We start from the raw sequence: 23,190 nt of genomic DNA, 5'->3' as shown, positions 1-23,190 counted from the left end.
AAACACACACACACACACACACACACACACACACACACACTGCCACACCCATACACCCATCAGTGCTCAGGGCTTACTCTGGCTCTGTACTCAGGGATCACCTTTAGCAGGGCTCAGACCATGTGGGATGCAGAGGATCAAATCCAGGCCAGCTGTGTGCGAGGGCAAATGCACTACCCACTGTACTATGGCTCCCACATGGAGATTTATATATATGCCGCAGGGGAGGGGGGCCTGTGGAAGGGAAGCTGGGAACACCAGTGGTGGGAAATGTACACTGGTGAAGAGACAGGTGTTGTATGTCTGAAACCCAACCACAAACAACCTTGTAGCTGTATAACTGTGTATCTCACTGTGATTCAATGAAAAAAAAAAATTGTTTTAAGTGTCAAGAAGGCAGGCTGAGGTTGGGGGGAACTGGAGACATTGGGTGGAGGAAAGTTGACACTGGTGATGAGATTAGTGCTGGAACATTTATTCTTCCAAAGACTCAACTATAAATAACTTTGCAAATTATGGTGGTTCAATTAAAAAAAAAAAAACCTAGGAATTTGTGGAGGTTTGCAGAGCAGGTGCCTTTTGTTATGCTAATGAGGTGACTCTGGGAGTTTGCTGGGACAGGAGTAAGGGTGGAGGCTATTAGTGCAGCCCTCTAATGACCAGAACTGAAATCTCTGGGGCCTAGGAAGTAAAGCCCACAAAATGTCAGGGTTCAGATAGTGGCAGTGCATATGCATGAGATGACAGGCAAGTCCCTGTGTACCTTATGCAACTAATGCCCTTATGCATCTCTTTTGGCCAATTCTGGGTTAGACCCTTCAAAAAAGCATTTTCCTGAGTTCTGTGAGTGCTGAGAATAGATCCAACCCGAGGAGAAAGCACCGGAATGCCATCTTGCACTTCCATCCTGGGTCAGCGTCAGCGCCAGCTTCCTGGCCCTGTGACTGATACCCACACTGTCCTTTTCCTCTACCTGCCCTCTGAGCCTTGGTCCTTCATTCTCTTCTCCCCAACCCTGAGAATTCTGTCCTCACAAGTAAGAGGCCCAGGCACTTTCCAGGGCAGGCGCAGAGAGAATGGAAGGGTCTAACACTGCGTGGATTTCAACCATTACTTGTGCTTTTTGTTTTGGCTTGGTTTGGGGGCCACAGCAGGCTCTGTGCTCAGGAATCACTCTGGTGGGCTCTGGGGACTATACATGATGCTGATGGAATCTGACCAGCTGCATTCAAGGCAAGTGCCTTTACCTGCTGTACTATCACTCTGGCCCTCGACCATTATTTGCTAAGTGAATGAACAAAGGGTCATATTGAGACACTTTACCTACAGGGCCAGGGCAATAGCACAGGGCTCTCCCGGTTCAACCCCCAGCCCCCCATATGCAATAGTACTCGGCTGGTCCAAGTTAATCCCCAGCACCCCATATGGTCTCTTACTCCTGCCAGGAATGAGCCCTAATTGCAGAGAGAGGAGGAAGATTGGAGTGCAGCCAGGTGTGGTCCCCAAACAAAAGCAAGCAAACAAAACACTTTCCCTAGAATGGACACAATGGAAAATCCTACCAGTGTCTGGGGCAAGAAAGAAGGCCATACGGAAAAACAACAAATGCAAAATATTTTCCTTGAAAATATCTGGTCCCAGCTTCTAATGGATTCACTTGCCTCTTCCGTGGATGCCGACCTACCATCACACGGGCAATACACCAATTTGGGGCAAAGAGTTTAATCCTTCCCCTTGGATTCCTGTGGCAGGGAGGGTCACACACGCTCATTTGCTCCATCTTTAGTTCAGCCACAATAATCCCACACATTCCCCTGCCCCACGGAGTCCAGCACTTTGTGAAGGCCCGGTGGCTTCTGCAAAGGCCTCCCAAGCAGTTTGTTCACAAGAGCTTCCAAATGTCAAGATGGAACAGAATTGGCCGTGAAGTTGTTGGTGTGTAAATCTGTCTGACTTCTCAGGATGTGAGCTTCCTGGGAACTGGAAACCTTTCCCCGGCTAACACAAAACCCTTAGTGTCAGACTCGGGTTGTGCGTTTTGAATGTATGTATCACCAGAGAAGCGTGGTCCGGGTAAAACATGACATAGGGGCTGGAGCAATAGAACAGAGGATAGGGCATTTGCCTTGCATGTGGCTGAACTGGGTTCGATCCCTGGCATCCCATGGGGTTCCCCCCAGCAAGGTCAGAAGTAATTCCTGAGTGCAGAGCCAGGAGTAACCCCTAAGCATAGATGGGTGTGACCCACCTATGGGAAAAACAAAAAAACATGACCCAGGACTGGGGCTGAAGCGATAGCTAGCAAGTAGGGCGTCTGCCTTGCACGCGGCCGACCCAGGTTCGATTCCCAGCATCCCATATGGTCCCCTGCGCACTGCCAGGAGTCATTCCTGAGTGCAGAGCCAGGACTAACCCCTGTGCATTGCCAGGTGTGACCCAAAAAGCAAAAAAAAAAAACAAAAAACCAAAAAACCAAAAAAAAACATGACCCAGGACTTTTTTCTAACAAAGACCTGGGGAAAGGCATAGCCTTAGAGCACCTGTAACTACTTTTTTGTTTTTGTTTTGGGGCCACACTCTGAAGTGCTCAAGCCTTACTCCTGGCTCTGTGCTCAGGGATCACTCCTGGCACGGCTCCGGAAACCCTACGGGGTGCCAGGAATTACCCGGGTCAGCTGCATTCCAGGCATGTGCCCTACCCATTGTACTATTGCTCCAGCCCCAGTCTAACCACTTGCTAATACCAGACAGCAGTCAAACATCAGGTCACCAAACTTTCCTTGTGTAGGTTAGATGGGGGGCTGTGATTAAATCAGGGCCTCTCCAGTGACTCAGTGAGGGGCTGACATGTAATACGGCACAACCGCTCTGCTTTTTCCATTCGGGAACTCCGCCACACAGAGCTGTCTAGTCTGTCTTCCAGGCTGGCCTACAGTGCTGAAGCCGCAGGGGCTCTGCATAGACAATTTTAGAGGGATTTGCATCATCCCTGCTTCCCCTTATAGCTTTTACTTGGACACATCAGAATCTTTTGTTTTGGAAGACAATTTGTGGAGGATGAAGACAACCCCCCTTTTCTGGGCAGAAAAATGAAAGTTTCTTTTTCCTTTTCTTTTCTTTTCTGTACGATCCCCACTGGTGCTCAGCAATTACCTCTGGCTCTACGCCATGGAATGCGGGGGATCGAATCCGGGCTGGTGGCGTGCAAGGCAGGCACCTTACCTGCTGCACTATAGCTCCGGCCCCGGTTTCTTACCCATTCTCAGAACCCAGACAGATCTGAGGTAGTCGATGAGGTCCCCTCTCATTTCAGCCCTCTTTTCTCCAAGCAAGAAGCCAGACATTCTTTCCTAATGTAAAGATTTCCAATCACAGCAGAAAACTAGCCGTTAATAGTAGGTCCCAACATGTCAATTACAGTGGTCTCCAAAAATAAAGCTTCATGGGAGAAAAATGTGCAAGCTGCCACTGTGAGGTATAGGTCATTGAAAGGAAAAAAAGCTCACTCGTCATAAAGACAGTGGGGCAGCCACCGTGGCAGGGACGCACTGTGTACAGGCCAAACCTTGCAAGTCCCCGACCTCACTGTGGTCCTGCTCTTCTCCTCAACCAACCTTACAATTAAATGGCCCAGGCTGGTTCCCACGTCTGCATCTTTCCTGCCCTCCTAGAGCAATTAAGAGGGAAAAGGAGGCACGGCTTCAATCTGTCACTTTCTCTAAGGTGATGGCGGGACTGTGTAGTGCTGGCACCTTCCTCCTTGCTAAAGAGCCCCCAAATGCTTACATTTTAGAGACCTAAGGGTGAGGGCATCTGTTAGGGATTTTTCTTCTTCTTTCTCTTTTTTTTTTTCTTGGGGGGGTCGTCACATCTGGTGGTGCTCAGAGCTTACTCCTGGCTCTGTGCTCCAGGGACCTTATGGGGTGCCGGGAATAGGACTCGGGTTGGCAATGTGCAAGGTAAGTGCCCTCTATCTGTACACTCTCTCCAGCTCTCGGGTAGGATTTCAAAGGCAGTGCTCTCCAAGGCCCAGAAGCCCTGATTTTGAAGTCTGCCCCAGCTCCCAACACCCCTTCTTATTGCTTACTGCTCTTCTCTCACGCCAGGCCTAGCATGATGGAGTCTGCGTCCCTATCATCTAGGTCTTAAGGACAATTGAGTGCTCTCTCTCTCTCTCTCTCTCTCTGTCTCTGTCTCTGTCTCTGTCTCTCTCTCTCTGTCTCTCTGTCTCTGTCTCTCTCTGTCTCTCTCTGTCTCTCTCTCTCTCACACACACACACACCCCTCACCATAGGGGTGGGGAGTTGGGAAAATCAGTGATCACACACACACACATACACACACACACACACACACACACACACACACACACACACCCCTCATCGTAGGAGTGGGGAGTTGGGAGAATTAGTGATCACACACACACACACACACACACACCCCTCATCGTAGGAGTGGGGAGTTGGGAGAATTAGTGATCACACACACACACACACACACACACACACACACACACACACACACACACACACCCCTCAACGTGGGGGTGGGTGGGGAGTTGGGAGAATCAGTGATCAGGCCTGGGGGTGGGGGGAGGGGGCATAAATTTTCCAGCCCTCTGGCCTTCATCTCCATTTCCAAATGAACTAACTGCCCGGAGTCCTTCACAGGCTGCTTCCTCTCAGGGAAATGTCTTTGTCTCTGAAGGCTTTCACCTCAGAGAACAGGACAGCCGAATACCTCATTGTGGCTGGGGGTCAGAGGTCGGCCTGAGAGTGAAAACCCAGCTAATGTATCATGAAAGACCCTCATTTCGGTGGCTGCCGGTGAGAGTAAGTCCATACCCTGCCACTGACAAAGCTCGGAACAAAAAAAAACCCCAGGCGAAGAAAAAGAATCTTAAGTCTTGAGTGGTAAGTGGATGAAGGAAAGATCTTATTCCAGAGACTGTGGCACGCAGGTGTGCGGGCAAGGTAAGAGCCATTCTGCTACTCGGTGCTGCGGGCATGAGTGACATTCCACCCACTTGGGGAGGAGGGCTGACTAACAGGGGGTGAAAAGACTGCGAGTCCTCAATGCCAGCCAGACCAAACATCTCTGCAAGGCAGCTGCCCCCCAGCTTCCACAGAAGCCTGCGGTGGAGCCGGGAGTGCTTTGCAAACACAAACACCAGGGTTTTTTGGTTTTGTTTTAAATATTCCACACCCGGCTGAGCCCTTCTCGCTAAGCCCTTCTCGGAGTCCCTTCCCTCCCAGGCCCTCGCACCCTCTCCAAACCTGCCCAGGCTCACACTGCGGTTCTCAGAGGCAGCTGCCTTCCTCCTTCACCTAACAAGGAGCAACGAAAGCTCCAATATCTGCCTTGGAGACCAGAACGAACGAGTGGCAAAGTCAGTAACAGATTCCAGCCTTTGACTTCAGGATCAAAGCTCACTCCAAGGGGCCGGGAGAGGGCCCGGCGGGTTGAAGCCCATGTTCCGGATAGGAGACCGCTCGGTTCCACACCAGTAAGAAAGGGGCCTCTGAGCACGGCCAGACCCTGGCACACCGCGCCGAGAGCCGTCCCGGGCATCACTAAGTGTGGCTGGAGACCAAACAGATTGCTCCACTATTGGCTGGCGAGAAAGGAGGTGCTTAGGGCCGGAGAGATAGTGCCGTGGATGAAGCGTTTGCCCTGTAAGCCATGGATCTGGGCTTGGTCCTGAGCACCGCAGGGAGTGATGCCTAAGCACAGCTGAGTGTGGCCCCAAACCCAAACCAAAGCAACAAGCAAGAAAGAAAACATGATGTGCAACTCTTTCTTGGTGCAACTGTTACTGCTGCCTCCCTGCTCAGGGTATTAGGGGTACCGCGTGGTGCTGGGGTTCAAACCGGGCCTCCTGCACGCAAAGCATGTGTTCTGGACTGTTATGCTCTCTCGCCAGTATTCACACCACACCTATACACACCCACACACACAACCCCCCCCCACACACCCCTTTTCCTTATACTTCCCTCAAAATGCCTTCAGCCACATCCCTTCCCCCAGGTGGAGAGGGAGTTTTCATTATCTACAGATACCTATCTGAGGAGGGAAAAATAACAACTCTGAAAGCACAGGAAATGACTGGCTAGAGATGACTTTTGGTATTAACATGCCTTTCTTGGGCAACTCTGTTCAAATCTCTGAGTTGAAATCTCTGTTCTGAAGCTTTTTGAACAGTCTGGGGCTTTGGGTATAATCCGTCAGAAGTCAAAAGGAAGGCTGAAATTAAAAGAAGAGAAAGTTCATCGAAATCAAACTGGCTTTATCTGTGAGGGTGATGCCTTCGGGCAACAGCCAGGCACAGAAAACACCGGGCTCTTCCTTCCCCTTGTGCTCCGGTGCGGGGTAGACATGCAGCCTCTCGTCAGCTTACAGGGCTCCTGGACACTCAGCCTGGCCCTCCCACCTCTGCTCTCCCGAAGCCATGCCCGGTCCTGCTTGCCCTTCCGAGGGGGGAAAGAACAGAGTCCCTAGGGGGTGGTGTCCCACAATCCTCTGGCGCTGTCCAAGTGTTGGTTTTGAATAAATATAAAATGATAGCGATACTATTCATTATCACTCCAAGGCAACTGCGAATGAGCAGACAGAATAAGCTCTGTGGTGGGAGCCAAAGGCATCTCACATCCAGAGAGAGGAGATGGCGCGGTCAAACCTCGCAGTTTTGGAGAGAGACACAGAAGGCCTCATCTTGGAGTCTGCAAGCTTTTTCTTCCGTTTATTTATTGGTTTGAGGGCCACATCTACAGGGGCTACTCTAAGCTCGCTACTGGGGGTGGGGAAGCAAACTAGGCCTTTGAGCCATCTCTAGCACCCCTCCCCCTTTTATACTTTTAGCTTTTAATTTGTTTTGTTTGGGGCCACACCGGGAGATGCTCATGGGTTACTCCTGGCTCTGCATTCAGGAATCACTCCTGGCATGCTCGGAGGACCATCTGGGAAGCCAGGGATTGAACCTGCATTGGCCGCAGGCAAGGCAAGCACCCCACCTGCTCTGCTGTCGCTCCAGCCCGGGGCCAACTCTTTTTAAAAGAGGAGGAGGGGCCGGAGCGATAGCACAGTGGGTAGGGCGTTTGCCTCGCACGCAGCCGACCCGGGTTCGATCCCCGGCATCCCATATGGTCCTCCAAGCACTGCCAGGAGAAATTCCTGAGTGCAAAGCCAGGAGTAACCCCTGAGCATCGCTATCGCTGGGTATGACCCAAAAAGCAAATAAATAAATAAATAAATAAATAAATAAATGAGGAGGAACACGTCCTACTACCACTTGCAGCCCAGTGTTCAGAGTAGCCTTGGCTGAAATCAAGGGAGAAAGTTTGGGGCCCACTTGCCCTGCCCTCCAACCAGGGGCAGCACGAGCTCAATTATTTCTCCCCTGTCACCAACGTGCAAGTGGCCCAGGCTCCAAGGACTTTTCCCCAGGTGTGAGCCCTGCCACCTCTGTCCCAGGCTGGGAGTTCTGGTCTCAGCAGAGGACAGGGCTGCCCGTGGCCCTAGGACTAGAGGGGCGTCTCCAGCAATGGCTTTGCCAACTCCGCTCTGCACCCACCCAGATCCCGGGCATCAGCACGGGCAGCGAGCTCTCTCTCTGCAAGCGCAGCCAAGTTTCCACAGCAGAAAACACTCTAGGAGCAAACTTCTTCCAGAGTTGTCTAATCTCCCCTTAACTTTCCTGCCCTACACCTAACACAACAAGATTTCCTGGCAAATCTTGCCTTTCCAGCTTCGAAAATCTGACACTAATGAAGTTTTTGTTGTTGTTTTGGCTGTTGTGTTTTGTGCCAGGGGCTCTGGGTGGGGGCACCAGATTTTGGGGCTTAGAAGTTAGGTGGAGAGCTTTGCAGACCAGGTCTCTGTGCTATTCCTCCAGCCCAATAAAACAGTTTTAACAGAAACGATTTTCTTTTGACACTTACATTTCAACGTAGGTAATCACCTGATGGCACCGGGGCATAAATGGGTTTGGGAACAAATGACTCTTGACAAGCACTCACTGCGGTGCTGGGAGAAGGGCACAGGCACGGAGCTGGCGGCAGCGCCCTGTGAGGGCAGGGGAAAGTTCTGGGCTGCAGCTGAGCTGAAAGTGAAGTTCACAAGGCTGACGACCCTCACCACTTCTTGGGAACACCGTCCCAGCACCACTTCTGCCCAGCCCTGCTCTTCCCAGGATTTCTAACCCACCGCACCACAGATTTCATGGCTAAATGTAAACACCAGAAGTGGGGATTAAATAAGTGATGCTAGAGCAGTAAAAATGCTGGCTATTTCTGAATTCATGCTCTCACATCATCTCACCAGCCTTGTTTCGCTTGGACGGCATCATTCATGGGTAGAATTGCTCTGGGTCCTAGTTCAGCCTCATGAGAGCCGCAGTGAGTATGAACGTGCACACCAGCAGTTTGCCAGGCAGGCTTAGGTGCAATTCAGACACCGACCCCCACAAAGACTGAACTTCTTGGGGGGGGGGGGAGGGCTCTTACAGGTGCAGGAAAAAGCCCCGGCACAGCCGGGCTTTGGACAGATTTTTGGGATTCTCTGGGGATCAAAGGTGCGTTCACAATGCACAGCTCTGTGCAAATGGTCAGAATGAATTTCTCAGAGTTCGGGACAAGCTGGAGCAGCCACGCATGAGTAAGCAATGACTTCCTCCTCCCTCCTGGAGGCTAGCAGAGGATTGGATTGTCCAAACGCCCCGGGGTTCCAAGTAGCAGATCCAGGCCCTCCAGATGCCCGCTGAGGTTGCTAAGGTCGCTGAGGGGCAGCAGTTAGCAGTCCAGATTTCGGGTCCCTTTCTCATCACCCCTCCCCACACAGATCGCCTGGGACCACAGCTCTGCCAAGCTTTCCACAGGGGTATTCTAAAAAAGAAAACTCCTTGGAAAATAATGGGAAGCACGAGATGCCTCCATAGCGCAGGAGAGCAATTTCTGTAAACTACAGGAGCAAACTGGTTATTATGCCACAGGAGGCAGAAATGGGGGAGGGGTGGGGACCTCGCTAATGGACAAAGGAAATGAATAGCCAGCACACCATGAGGATGCTGCTCATTAGGGTTCAGAGGTGACACTTCTGAAACGCACGATAAGCACCAAGATGAGTAGGGGAGCTGCCTTTCGGGCAAGCAGCTTTTCAGGGTACTTATAACCACAGCCCTCCCCGCAGCTCAGTCAACGGGAGGTACAAGATGCTGCAAAGCTTGCTGAACACAAACCCCATCTATGAGAGGCTCTCCTCCTCCTGAGGTGCCGCCAGGGAGCTCTGCATCAAAGGAAGACCCGAGGACAAGCACTGGACAGCAGTGAGTATGGGGCTCGGGGCCCGTGCACCCGGGGCCTGGAAAATGACAAGGATGTTTCGAGGGCTGGAGCAATAGCACAGCGGGTAGGGCGTTTGCCTTGCACGCGGCCGACCTGGGTTTGATTCCCAGCATTCCATATGGTCCCCTGAGCACCGCCAGGAGTAATTCCTGAGCACAGAGCCAGGAGTAACCCCTGTGCATCGCCGGGTGTGACCCAAAAAAGAAAAAAAAAAGGATGTTTTGAGACAAAGCTAAATGTAGAGAAACTACAAATTATAGGAACAGATTATATGTATAGGAAGGAACAGCAGAAGCTTCCAGAAATAGCATATATCCTAATGTCACCAAGGGATTTCATTAGGGAGCTGAAAGACAAGAGACACCCATTTCCAGGCTCCAATGAAGGGGGCAGATGCTGCTGATCAACTGCATGTCAGAGGGAATGAATGAATGAATGAATGAATGAATGAATGAATGAATGAATGAATGAATGGAGGTCCCGGCTGTGGACCACTGGACCCTGCTACTGCCTCAATCGAGAGGCCTGGAACACCCGGGAACCATCCCAAACACCGGGTTTCTTTGAGGATCTCGGAAACAGAATTCCACCCACTGGCAGACATACTATTTCTGTTTTAAAACTCATCTTGTAAGTCACACAACTGTGTTGGGGAGACAGCTCAGTGGACTGGCGCAGGCTGTGGCTGCAGGAGACTCGGGTTCCACTGTCAGCAGTGCCGTGTCCCCCAAGCACGGCCAGAAACAACCTTGGAGCACAGAGCCAGGAGTAGCCCCTGAGTACCACCAGGTGTAGTCCCCAAACAAAGAAACAAATCACACAGTGAACAGGTCACCAGGATCAAATCTAGAATAGTCTTATAGAAGGATCTGAGATAAGCCACAGGAAAATGTTCAAAGCATTTTCTGTCTCTGTCTCTTTCTGTCTCTGTCTGTCTCTGTCCTCTCTCTCTCTCTCTCTCTCTCTCTCTCTCTCTCACACACACACACACACACACACACACACACACAAGCTACGAGAATCAGGGGCAAGCACAGGACTAGGCGTTGTCGGGATACGGGGCTAGGCACGGACCAGACTCACAGACTCAGGACCTCTAGAAATGGCCTCTAGCCCCGACTCCAGCACAGCTGAGTGCCCCGTGCAACTAGCAGACAGCAAATGACAGAGCGGGTTGTGCTAATGTTTCAGGCTTGGGGCAGCTGATTTTTTTTTTTTAAAACAGGCTTAAACTTAGGGCCTCACAACACGCAGCATGAGCTGCCACCGAGCCATGTCCCAGCCTGTTCCAGATTTTTGTTTTGTTTTTTCCTTTCACACATTACCCTTCCAGCTCACCACCCCATGAATTCTCGTCAAGATACATCTTGGGGCCCAGGACCCACTCCCTCCCTCGTCCTTCACACCTGAAAACCATCTTCCTTTCTGAATCCTCTTTTATCTTTCATGGATTGACACCTTCCTGATGAAGCCACGGCATGGCTTCCCTAACCAGTGCTCTCTGCCCTGAACTTTAGCCTTCCGAGAGATTGCTTCCTTCTGCCGGTGTTTCTGGGTCAGGAGTCAACCTCCATTTCTGTTACAAGTTAATTTGACGACAATGGAGTCTTGTGATCCTTTGTGGAGCTCAGCACCATTCTTGGCACATGGCAGGCAATTAATAAATGCCGGAGAATGAGCACGCTGCTTCTATTCTGGGATGTGGTCCTATGTTAGGAGACATAATTTGACTCTATCTAGAGAGCTCTAAGTGAGACAAGGATAAATTAGGATTATCCTATCGTACTGTTCTCCAAGCCTCGATAACAGCCCTGATTTGGATATCCGTTGTTCTATTTGTTGTCGCCATCAAAAGACTGCTATTAAATCACATCTGGGTACCTGGGCACCAAGGAACCTGGGATTCAACAGAGCAAGCACCCCATAATGAATCATTGTGGGGAAATAGAAAAAAGATGAACAGATCCGTTGGAAAACAGCTTCCTGGGCTGTTGGAGAACCTCATTTGCAATTATTTCTTTATTATTATTATTATTATTTTTTTAACCCCAGTGATGCACAGGGGTTACTCTGCATTCAGGAATTACTCCTGACAGTGCTCAGGGGACCATAAGGGATGCTGGGTATAGAACCCAGGTCAGCTGCGTGCAAGGCAAGTGCCCTAGCCGCTGTGCTATCACTCCAGCCCATGCAGCTATTTCTCATAGAAAACATCCACCAGACCCCCGTGAGGAGCCTCAGCAACCTCAGACAAAAAGCACCAAGCTCCTCCGCACGGCAACAGGGCTACTGCAGAATCGGCTCAGAGCCAGCCAGCACTGGGATCAGATTCTCCCACAGCCTCTTGCTAGCTGGGACTTCCGAAACACGGGGCCCAAGTAGAGACAAGGGGGCTGATCACACCTTCTGTCTTTCAGAGTCACTCACTGGGAGCAACACAGTTAAACACCCAGAACCCAGTACCCGGTACCTGGGGGCATGATGTTGCGAGTTCGAGCCACCTTTCCGACTTGTCACAACCAAGTACACGATTTCCAGGGTGACCCTTGGCCATCCCAACCACCACAGAGAGAGGGGAAGGAGGAAAGGAAAGGGCACATGTCAGAGTCTTAGGGCTCAGCTGTCTTCCAGGCACCCGGAACAGTGGCTGACATGAAGTTATCACATAGTAAAGAATGAATAAATAAGGGCTTTTAAGAGTGATTAAGATTTTTTAAAGTGGTATAATTTAATGCAAATTGCCACAGAATGGGATTTATGAATATGCCATCCTAATTTGCATAAAATTTGAATTGACAAGAAATCTGAAGATGGGCAATTAAGAATCTAAGTGAAGGGGCCCAGGGAAAACTTGGGGGGCCCAGCCTGCTGCACATGTTTCAGGCTGGTAAGGCTGCTCCATGCCTCACCCCACACGCCTGACTGCGATCCCAGTGGCTCTGCTGTTAGGATCCCCAAAACGTGCAGGCATGTGTGGCTCTGAACATCGGGAGAACAACAGAAGGAAGCGGGGACTTTTCTTTCTAAAGGAATTTAAAGGATATCAGAGACAGATTCTTTCTTTCTTTCTTTTTAAAATATTTTTGGGCCACACCGGGTGGTGCTCAGGGTTAACTCCTGGCTTTGCACTCAGGAATTAGTCCTGGTGATGCTCAAGGGACTGACCATATCGGATGCTGGGAATCAAACCCGGTTTGCCTGCGTGCAAGGCAAGAGCCCTACCTGCTGTACCATGGCTCCAACCCAGAGACAGATTCTTCTTCTTTTTTATTTATTTCTTTATTTGGTCTATTCGGTTTTGGGTCCACGCTCAGAGCTTACTCTTGGCTCTGTGCTCAGGGATCACTCCTGGCAGGGTTTGGGAGACCATTTAGGATGCCAGGGACTGAACTCGGGTTAACTGAGAACAAGGCAAATACCTTGTTCATTGTAATTGCTTTCTGGCCCACAAAAAAATATATATATATTCTAAACTGGGAAGCTGTCTGAGCCATCCGTACTGAGAAGGACCCTCACTTGCACCCTGGCGGCAGAGACGGGATGGAGGCCGAGTGTGGAAAAAGCCCTGGGGAATGCCAGGGAGATTTTTGTTCTGCAAGAATGAAGGCAGACCTCAGAGCACAGAGCACAGCTTATCTCCCTGTCATTACTGCATGCCAGGAAGGTGAGCAGGGCAGAAGTTATGCCCATTCTACAGACACAGAATCTGAGGCTGAAGGCTAAGCAATACAGCTAATTAGAAGTGAGAAGGGCATTTGCCTTGCATGCGGCCGACCTGGGTTCGATCCCCAGCATCCCGTATGGTCCCCTGAGCACTGCCAGGAGTGGTTCTGGAGTGCAGAGCCAGGAGTAACCCCTGTGCATCGCCGGGTGTGACCCAAAAAGCAAAAAAAAAAAAAAAAAAAAAAAAAAAAGTGGAGCCAGGTTCCAGGACAAGGCCTGCCTCTAAGTCCAATGTTCTTCCCACCACGCCCTCCTCAAGGTTCCAGGCCAACGAGACCTTGGCAGAGGCCTCACAGCCCCTCACTTCCGGCTGCTGATGCCAAGACTCTCCAAGCAGTGGTCGAGAACATCATCCTGTCCTCCCGGGTGGGTTCCGAGGCAGCCCCATTCCCCCCAGCAAGCAGGCATCCCGGGGTGGGGGATTCTGCCCTTGCTGAGTGAATACGAAAGGTTTTCTGCTGGAAGGCACTAAAGGATGGTGCCTTCCTCTGGGCCAGGAGAAAGGAGAGCGGGCACTTGGTATGTGCAAGCATGCCACTGGGGAGCCAACTCTCCCATCGTGGGTGCCCTCTGGCCAGGCAGCTGGGCAAAGGCTCCAGGCAACAGGGGGTAAAGGGGCCCACGGGCCCGGGGCTGAGAGCTCAGTTCATCAAAAACTGCTCAGGGAGATATCTGAGGCCCATTGAGCCATTCACCCTGCTACCCTCAGACCCTCCCTCTGCCTCCTTCAGAGCCGCCAGTGAAAGCGTCCCTTTGATCCCTTTTGGCCTCAATCAAAAGTCCCTAACAGGGACAGCACTGAACTGTCCCCAGAGCAAAGGCTGGAACTAAGCTCTGGCTTTGTGGAGCGGGTCCAGAGCAGTTAAATTTTATATCTGACTTCTGGCGATTGAGGGCTGACCTCGCTTTACAACATCCTCTCCCCTTTTCTGCCAGCAACAATGGGCCTGGGGCTGGGGCGGAAACCGAAGGCCCACCCAGCCCCACCCAGAGGCGGCAGGCCCCGGAGGTGTAACCTGACCTGCTCCTCTCCCGGGGCTCCCCAACAGGCCCCGCCCTGGCACACCTGCCCGAAGTCTAAGGCCCCAGGAAGGGATGTTAGCTCACCTTACAAAGCCCAGGACCCAGGGGTGGGGCGGGGCTGGAGGCAGCTCTGGAGGGGGCAGGGAAAATATCAAAAGAAAAGTTGGGGTGGCTTAGGAAAGTATGTGGTGCGGAAAGGAAGGGGCCACGGGTGCTGGAGTCAGAGCATCGCTCCATCTTCCCGGGCTGGGAAGGCAGCGCGAGGCAAAGACTTTGCTGGACACTCCCTCTTAGCCAGGGCACTCCCTGTGCGCACTGGGGGGTGAGGGTGGGGGTGGGTGGGGTCCTCTCTGTTTATGAAAGGGCAAGGAGGACACTCCACCCCACCCCCATGGGTCACACTAGCAAAGAAACCCAAGTCCCTTTCCAAAGTGACTTGGTGTGGGACACGAGGTCTGGGGCCAGGAGGATCTGTCTTCTAAGGGGTGGCTAGTGTCCACCATGGAGAAACCACGGCGGCCGAGGGTGCCTTGACCTGGCCAGGCCTTGAGCAGCGGGCAGAGGAGTGCCTCGTGGAGCAAGTCTGGACTCTAGGCACTCAAGGCCGTGAGGGCTGGGGGTGCAGAGATCAGAGCAGCAGGCATCCAGGTGCCCCTCCAAACCCCCACAGGGGAGGGGAGGGGTGATGGGGGTAGGGAAAGGCTTGGAGGTGGGAGGGTGCATCTTGGGGAGGGAACCTTCCAGAAAAAAAAAAAAAAAAACAGACCACATCAGCCCTTTCTCAGGGCTCTGGAATTTCCTAATCCTCTCTGGGGAGCGCAGTTTCCAAGTTGGGGCTGGGGGGTCCAGGACAGGCTGTGGCCACGCTCACTTCCCCAGGATGAAGGAGCCTCGAGCAGCAGCCCCTTATCCCACGGCGCTGCCTGCACGGGACAGCTTGAGGACCCCTCCTCCCCCCCAAGCCCCGAGCCCTCCATCAAAACCACCAGGCTCAGCACCCTCCAAATCCCAGGACAGCCACCCGCGGGCTCACCCTCACGGGGGGAGGGAGGACAGGGTGGGGGAGGAGTTCGGGGTGAGGCTGGGATGCCCCCCTCCTCCCGCTCTCCACGGGGTCCCCCACTCCACCGCACTGCAGCAGCCCCCCACGCAAGTTCAACCAAGTTGTGCCCCCGGCTCGGCCTGGGTCCAGTGTCTGGGAGTCCGAGCTCCTTTCCTCCGTCCCGGCACACCCCCTCGAGCCCCCGAAGCCGCCCAGCGCAGTCGCGTCCCCCGTCGGGGCCGGGAGCCGGGAGCCGGGAGCCAGGAGGGCTCCTTCCCGCCAAGACGCGCCCGGCGGCCGCGGGCGAGGCTGGGCAGCGCGTCCCGGGGCGGCCCGAGCTTACCTGCGGGGCACCTTCACGGTCCTCGCCGACCTGGGCAGGGGCAGGTGAAGCATCTTCCCCGGCTCACGCGGCCAGACGCCGGGTGGGCACCGCGCGCCCCCTCCGGGCCGCCTCGGCCCTGCGCCCGGCGCAGCCCCAGCGTCCTGCGGAGCCGGCCACGCGGAGGGCCAGCCGCCCAGCCCCGCGGCCCGGGCTCCCTTTTCTCCCCGCCGCCCCGGCTCGCACTTACGGCTCCAGCTGTCCTTAAAGCGACAGAGCCCCATTTCCCCCGCGCCGCCGCCGGGCCCGCGCCCCGGCGAAGCAGGCTGCGAGCGGGCTCTTTAACGCCCAGAGCAGGTAGACAAAGAGCCGCCGCCGCCCCCGCCGTTCCGGGGGCCTCGGGAGCCGGGGGGTGCCAGGCGGGAGGGGGCCTCGACCTCCACCTGGCCAGCGCCCGGGTTAGCCAAGGGGGCCGCCACCTGCGCCTCCTCGGGCGACCGTCACTGCTGCCACACTGGCAGAGGCGGCGTGTGCGGGATATTTGGGGATCTCAAAGGGAAGGGAGCGAGGGGCGCGGGGATGCGGGTGCCGGCGGGAAACGCCCCCATCACACCGCCCGGGTCTAGGTCTTTAAATGAGAATGGTCACTGGGGAGCGGATCTCAGTCCGAAGCCAGGTGTGGGAGGGGAGAGGAGGGAGGTGGGTGTGTGGGGGACCACCTTGCCCGCGGGGGAGTAAGGACAGAACCTCCAGAAATTCTGATGACTGGAGTCTGACGTTTCTGCAGGACCCCCCTGCAGGAGGATTTTAGACTGTGGGAGAGAAGGCACAGTTCATAGTCATACCCTGAAGGGCTGCACCTTAAGAGGAGCTGGCTAACTGGAAGAAAAGCCCCCCAAGACTTTTTTCCTGTAGAGTTTTCTTGTATAATTCAGAAAAAGGGGAAGTAGGGGCTCTAGAGACGGTAGAGCAGCAGGGTGCTTGCCTTGCAGGAGGTCGACCTTGGTTCCCTCCCAGGCATGGTCTCCCAAGCCTGGCCAAGGAGGAAGCCCTGGGCACTGCAGGCTGTGGGCCAAAACCTTTTTTTATTTTATTGCTTTTTGGGTCACACCCGGCAATGCACAGGGGTTACTCCTGGCTCATGCACTCTGAAATTACTCCTGGCGGTGCTCAGGGGACCATATGGGATGCTGGGAATCGAACCCAGGTTGGCCACGTGCAAGGCAAACGCCCTACCCGCTGTGCTATCGCTCCAGCCAAAACCTTTTTTATAAAAGAGGATAAAAGGGGTGGAAGATCTAGTAATAGGGCTCAACCTGCTGAGATTCCCTCCCCTCAGGCCCTTCCTGGTAATTCAACTCCCCACTTCTGGAGGAGAGCCATCAACTGGCAGCACCCAGACCCCACTCTCACCCCACCTCTCCCAGGACCCACCCTGGGGCAGCTGAGAGTCTGCACAGGGCTTATACCCCCATGGTGCGCTGGACCAGCCCCTAGAAATGAGACGTTCCCCAAGCACCCACACTGTTTCAGGGCCACACCCGTCGGTGCTCAGACACACACACACACACACACACACACACACACACACACACACACACAAAGTGTATCTCAGGGTATGCCTGACTCACAGCTGCAGGGCACTGGGGTCTGAGTGGCCTGTAGTGAGTGAGCCCCACACACGCATGACCACCACACGTGTTCTCCCACACATCTCAGAACTCTGTCTCGGGACCCCTGGACAGTCTGGGGTGGGGGGGGCTCTTGCTTCCGAGTGTGGCTAAGTTGTCTGAATCCATTGTGAGACCAAAGAGGAGTACCGGGCAGCAGAGAGCTGTCCTGGTCCCTCGGGCTGCCTAGAGCAGGGACGTGGGGGGCACAGACGGCGTCCTCCCTTTACCTGGTGGTTTGGCAGTAAGGTAGGGAAGATGCTGGGCCCCTGCTGACTGGCTTTGAGCCCCCTGGAGCAGAGCAATGCAGGTGGTTTTCTCCAGTCTTTCCGGAGTCTCTGGCCATGCCCTAGCCCGGCTCTTCTGCAGGAGGTGGGGGGCATCACCCTTGCCCTGTGCAGCTGCTGGGGGCGGGCCAGCATCTGGAGAACAGCTTAGAGTGACAGGCACCATAAGGGATTCTCTTTAGCCCCAGCCAGCAGGGGGGCTGTGAAGGAGGAGGAGGAGGGGGAGGAGAGGGAGGAGAGGGAAGAGGAAGAGGAGGGGGAGGGAGAGAGATGGGGGAGGAGCAGGAGGGGGAGGAGGGGGAAAGGTGGGGGGGAGGAAGAAGAGAGGGAGGACTTGGAGGCCCTGGAGTGCTGTGTCCCTTGGGGCTTTCTCCCGCCCTAGCTGAGCCTTTTCTGAGCTCTCCCACATGGGGGATCCTGTAGGGTAGCACAGGACGCCCCAGTGAGGGGCCAAACTGTCCCTGGACACCCCACAGAGCACAGGCAGGTTGGGGGGCGGGGCCCACACACACACACCTGGCAGCCTGCCCCTCCCCCAGCCCCAAGACTGGGGCCAAAGGCCTTACTGAGAGCAGCTTAGCTTCTGATGGAAAGGGCTTCCCAGCTTCAAAGTGCCCCCCTAAGTGGACTGACTGTAGGTCAGAAAATTTCTAAGCCCCCCTCATCTTAGGGGCCGATTCCGGAGCCCCACGTCTGTGGAACCCAGCAGAATCTGTTCCCCTGGGAATGCACAAGGCAAGGCTTCTCCCCCCATCACCCCCACCTGCAGGCTTTCCTGGGCTGGGTGCCCCACGAGTTGGTGGGGCACACACACAGGTCAGCAGCCGCCTCTACAGCCAACAGGCCGGACTCTGCCACAGGCAGCGTCGAGGAGAGAGATGCTTCTGGGGGCTTTCAGGCAGGCCGGCGGTGGCCCTGTCAGCTGACCAACGCAGGGCTGTGCCAGGTGGGTGCCGGGACCTTGGCCACGGGGGTAGGGCCACTCAGAGGGACTGCTTCTTCCTGGTCCCAGGCTGCATGGGCACAGGGAGTGGCGGGGCGCCCCTGGGGCCAGGGGAAGCCCTGCTGGAGCCAGCTAGGGCAGGCTCCTCCCCAGGAGCCAGAGAGAAAGGCCTCTCTCTCAGCTCAGGGTCCAGGGTGCTCCTTGGCCCAGAGGGAGCCGTGATCTCATTCTGCCCCAGACCCAGGGCCATCAGAGAGGCCCTCTCCATGGGGAAACTGAGGCAGGGACGCATAGGAAGTGGCCACGGCAGATACCCATCACACTGCTGAGAATGGCTGACCCTCTCCTCATCCCTCAGGGCACTACAGAGCCACATGGACAGTTGAAGACCAGGAATGGGGGTTCTGGTCACGCCCTGACAACAATCTCAAACCTTGATGGCACTGTTTAGTGGGGCAAGAAACGGAGAGAAAGGCTGGCGAGAACGTTCCTCCTGTGTCACTAGTCTAGGCTGGACCCCACACCAGATTCTGAGTAAGCCCCAGCAGTGAGGCCCTGGAAAAGACAAGCCCCAGGGGGCCACACCCCAGGGTGCCCCTGACCTCCCCCCTCCGCTCACATTACAGCCAGTTCAACTCTGTTCTGCTTTTGTGCCACACCTGGAGGTGCTTGTGGGTCACTCCCAGCCCTGTGCTGGGGCACTGACCCCAGCCCCCCCCCACACACACACAAGGCCTCTCCTGGAGCAATGCCAGGGATTTCTCCACTTCGAGGGGTCCCAAGTCTCAGGAGGTCCTCATGGGTGGCCCCAGCATCTTTCCTCCGCAGGGTCCTCGCTGAGCACCAGGCAGCTGGAGCCCACGTGTCCATGCACCCAGAGAATCCGCGGGTCAGCACCCCGTCTTTCGAGGCCATCTGGTTCCGCTTCCTCCTTTTCCCCGGTTGGAGGGGTCAGGCCTCCCCGGGCCCAGAGATGGTGCAAGTCCCTCTCCCCAAGCTCCCTACGTCCTTAGCAGCACAACAGCCTGTCCACACACAGCTGCCTCTCAGCTCTGCTGCCCAGGCCAGCGGGGCACGGGCGGGAGGCTCTGAGGGTGGGAGGGCAGCGATCAGAAGTGCTGGGGCCCATGTGTGCTGAGACCGAATCCCTGCCGGGACCCATGTGTGCCGGGACCCAGCACATTGTCTGGTGGTCTCTGGGGCTTCAAAGACACCAGCCTGAGGAAGAGGCTGGCAAATATTTCCCCACAGCAGAGACCTGCATGCATGGCACTGCAGGAAGGGGAGGACACACAGGGCCGCCCCTGCTCTCCTGGTGGCCAGGGGGGGACCCCTTCTATCACCCCGACCCCCTGGGCCAGGTCATTGTCCTTCCTTTTAGAGACCGTTTTTTGTTTTGTTTTGTTTTGTTTTGTTTTGGGGGGTCACACCTGGCAATGCTCAGAGGTTACTGGCCAGGAATCACTCCTGGGGGACCATAACGGATGCTGGGGATCAAAACGGTTTAACTGCATGCAAGGCAAGTGCGCTACCCACTGTGCTATCAGCCTGGCCCAAGGTTTTGGTTTATTTTTATTTACACACACACACACACACACATACACACACACACATATATATACTTTTTTTTTTCTGCCACACCCAAGAGTGCTACTGGCTCTGCACTCAGGGACGCTTCTAGGGGGGCCCAGGGGACCATATGTGGCACGGAGGACCGATCCTGGGTCAGCGGCTTACAAGGCAAGCGACCCACCCACTGTGTGATTGCTCTGACCCAGTTTTGATTTATTTGTTGTTAGTTTTGTGCTGGGGGTTGAAACGGACAACGTGAGTGCTCTCCATGGAAGCTCCTCCGCAGGCCGGTCTTTCTCTTCTGACAATAAGGCTGGCTTGGGAAGAGGCAAGGAACACAGGGTAGGGGCTAGAAACCAGCTCGCTGTCGGGCTGCCGGGCTGGCATCCAGACGCCTGCTGAGAGCAGCCTGGGGGTGGCTCACACAGGGACCCAGAAAACAGGGATCTGCTGGGAAATTCCTCTCCACAGGGGCCAAGGCCATGGGTAACCCCCTGGGCTTTGAGTGGGGGGGACTGGCTGTGGCTTGGAAAGAGTCTGAAGAGCAATAAGCCCCATCCCTCATCTCCCACGAACCCTCAGTGGCTGTCAGTGCTCTGGGGATGCTGGAACCCTACCACCCATGGCTGGGCATGTCCCTCCCAAAGCCACTTCTTAATTTGGTCTTTGGGCCACATCCAGTGATGCTCAGGGGTTATTCCTGGCTCAGTACTCAGGAATCACTCCTGGCATCCATCAGAGGACCATATGGGAAGCTGGGGATCAAACCCAGATTGGCTGCATGCAAGACAAGCGCCTTACCTGCTGTCCTACCTCTCCAGCCCCTCCCAACCGCCTCTTATGACTGATCCCACAGATGTCGGGACAGACACCAGACAGGAGGCAGGGAGGCTGAGAGACGGAGAAAGGCCCTGGGAGCGGGAAGAGCAGTGCCAACAGGCTCAGAGCACCCCCTTGGACATCCCGTCCATGAAAGAGGTTGCCCGGGGCTTCGGCAGATTTGGTTTGGGGCCACACCAGGTGATGCTGAGTCAGACTCCTCCTAGCACAGTGCTCGGGGACGACATGGTGCCAGGCACGAGCTCTGTGTGCCCAACTGCGCTCAGTCCTAGAGGTGCCCGTGGCCGAGATCTCAGTACAAGCTGGCTGAGGACCACTGCAAAGCCGGGCTGTTGACCGGAGCTGGTCCTCCCTGCTCCGGCTCAGTGCCCAGGCCGAGGGCAGCGTCCCCCACCCGCTCTGGAAGGTTCTCTTCCCGGTGCTCACACTGCCCCTTTGTGCCCGGCGCCTCTCACACCCGGGCCGGCCGGGTCTCACACAGGGCGCCTGTCTCCCACCCGCTCTCCTTGGCGTGCGCGGCACGATCGCGCCCGTCTGATGGGCCGTGGCACCCGTCCCAGCGTCAGCCGCTCCCGCCCTGGCTGTCCTTGACCTTGTCCCACACATATGTGAGGGTCCATCTGTCTCCTGCGCAGAGCCGTGCCTGGGGCTCCGGGAGTCTGCCTCGGTTTTTCCAGCCCAGACTCCCTGCCTCTGTCTTCTCATGGTCTCCAGCCCCGGCTCGGCTCCGCTGCCCCCCGCCCCCGGCCTTTCTTCAGCTGCACTGAATGGTTCTTTTGCTGCCTGGCCAGAGACATCTGATAGCCCAGCGGCCAGAGCTGGCCCCTCCTGGACATCCCGGGACAGCTCAGCCTTTGAGTGGCAATAACTAGAACTTGTGCTCAAGGACAGGCTGGAGCTGCGCCTGCCGGGTCTCTCCGTGACTCCGCAGCAGGACCCCATCCCGGAGGACAGGGAGGTCACTCGGGGGTAGGGGGGCGTCTCTAACCATAGTGCAGCAGGCAGCTGCAGGGTCAGGGCTACAGGCGGGAGACCAGGTCTGTGGGAGGGAGGCAAGTGACCTGGGCCCTGCCACGCTCCCAGGCTACACCCGAGGGAAAAGCTTCCTGGCAGGCACAGAAGCTGCGGGCGTGTGGGCGGAGCGTGGGAGGAGGGGGTCAGCGCCTGGGTTCTGCTCTGCTGCGACGATGTTCAGGCTCAGTGGTCCTGGCATCCCAGTCCAGCTGAGCGCCAGTTTTCTCACCTGTGACTCGGGGTGGTGGAGTTACAGGTGAGAAAGAGGGGTTCCTAATTCAGAGTGGTAAGATTAAATAAGACCATGCCTCATGTTCTGCGAGCCACGTACACTTTGTGAGCCGTTAGAGGACTACAACGCACAAGTTAAAACTATACAGTAAGTCCCAGCGCAACCTACTCAGAGAGCAATCCTGGTTGAGAAGGGATGAATCAGAGAAGGCTTCCTGGAAGAAGTGGATTTGCAAAGAAGACTGGACAACAGGGCAGTTCTACCAAGGTCTGTCGCATAGTGGGCCTTCAGGGCCTCTATGGTTTGGGTTTTAAGAGCCGTCTTAGAGAAGGAAGGGTGGCCGTACTCACTGAGCACCCGATGTAGCGACACAAGCCTTCACCTACATCCTCCAAAAGTCCAATTACATCCACAGCCCCATCCCCCCCTGGACTGGACACGCAGGTTTGCCAGAACCCCGCAGAGCTGAACCCCAGCCTGCTCTCCCTGGAACATCCCAGGCACCACACAAGCCCAGTGTGCTTATCACAGAACATACAGATTTTAGGGAATAAACGAGGGGAATGACCATTAAGGAGGTGAGAGGAGACGACGCGTGGGCGGGCGGGCGCCCTGCAGGGGAGAGTGAGGCCGCAGCGGCAGCCGGAGTGTATGGCAGCCAAGGCAGTGAAAAGCGGCGGCTCAATAGTAGGTTACTAGGACACACAGGGGGAGGAGCCACACCGCAGCCTACATAGGTTGCTATGGCAACCACATACATCCAGCTGCCCCTGGGGAATACCTGCCTTACTCCAACTTTCCACCAACCCTACTGAGTTTGAACAAATGTTGCAATTCAGATTAAGCCCATACCCAGAAGGAGCACTCTTGTACTGCTGTGTGAAGGGCTGGGATGAGGCTGGGGGTCCAGGGGCCGGGGGGAGCTCAGGGTGTCTGTGCATGGGTGCATGCAGGAGCCCTGGGCTCGACTCCAGCACTATGCGGTCTCCCCGGGGCATCGTCAGCATCATGAGTACCACCGGGCATGGCCCTATAACTGGAAGAAAAAAAAAATTGGGGCCAGAGAGATAGTTAGGTGGTCAGGGGTGTGCCAGAGATGGCCATGGCGTTCCCTGAGCTCTGGTACAGTGGTTCTGGTCATCCCCCGCAATGCAGAGTCAGAGCAGCACCACAGCCTCAGTTCCT

General features: G+C 55.2%; 1 protein-coding gene across 5 annotated transcripts in view; it reads right to left on the bottom strand.

Moving 5' to 3' along the window:
* The window catches only part of NAV1 (neuron navigator 1), a 162,173-nt gene that overhangs the window by 63,998 nt on the left and 74,985 nt on the right, over positions 1-23,190 (bottom strand). Inside the window, exon 1 of one of the 5 annotated variants that reach the window (XM_055144197.1) lies at positions 15,469-15,653. The exons of the other annotated variants lie outside the window; for them this stretch is intronic. Within the exon in view, the coding sequence (XP_055000172.1) occupies positions 15,469-15,521 (53 nt within the window). The 5' untranslated portion in view covers positions 15,522-15,653. Of the gene's footprint in view, positions 1-15,468; positions 15,654-23,190 lie in introns of those variants that run through there. 5 annotated transcript variants of the gene reach the window in all.

The sequence above is a fragment of the Sorex araneus genome, chromosome 7 (assembly GCF_027595985.1).
Source record: "Sorex araneus isolate mSorAra2 chromosome 7, mSorAra2.pri, whole genome shotgun sequence".
Lineage (NCBI taxonomy): Eukaryota > Metazoa > Chordata > Mammalia > Eulipotyphla > Soricidae > Sorex > Sorex araneus.
This window is presented reverse-complemented; position numbering and strand designations above follow the sequence as displayed.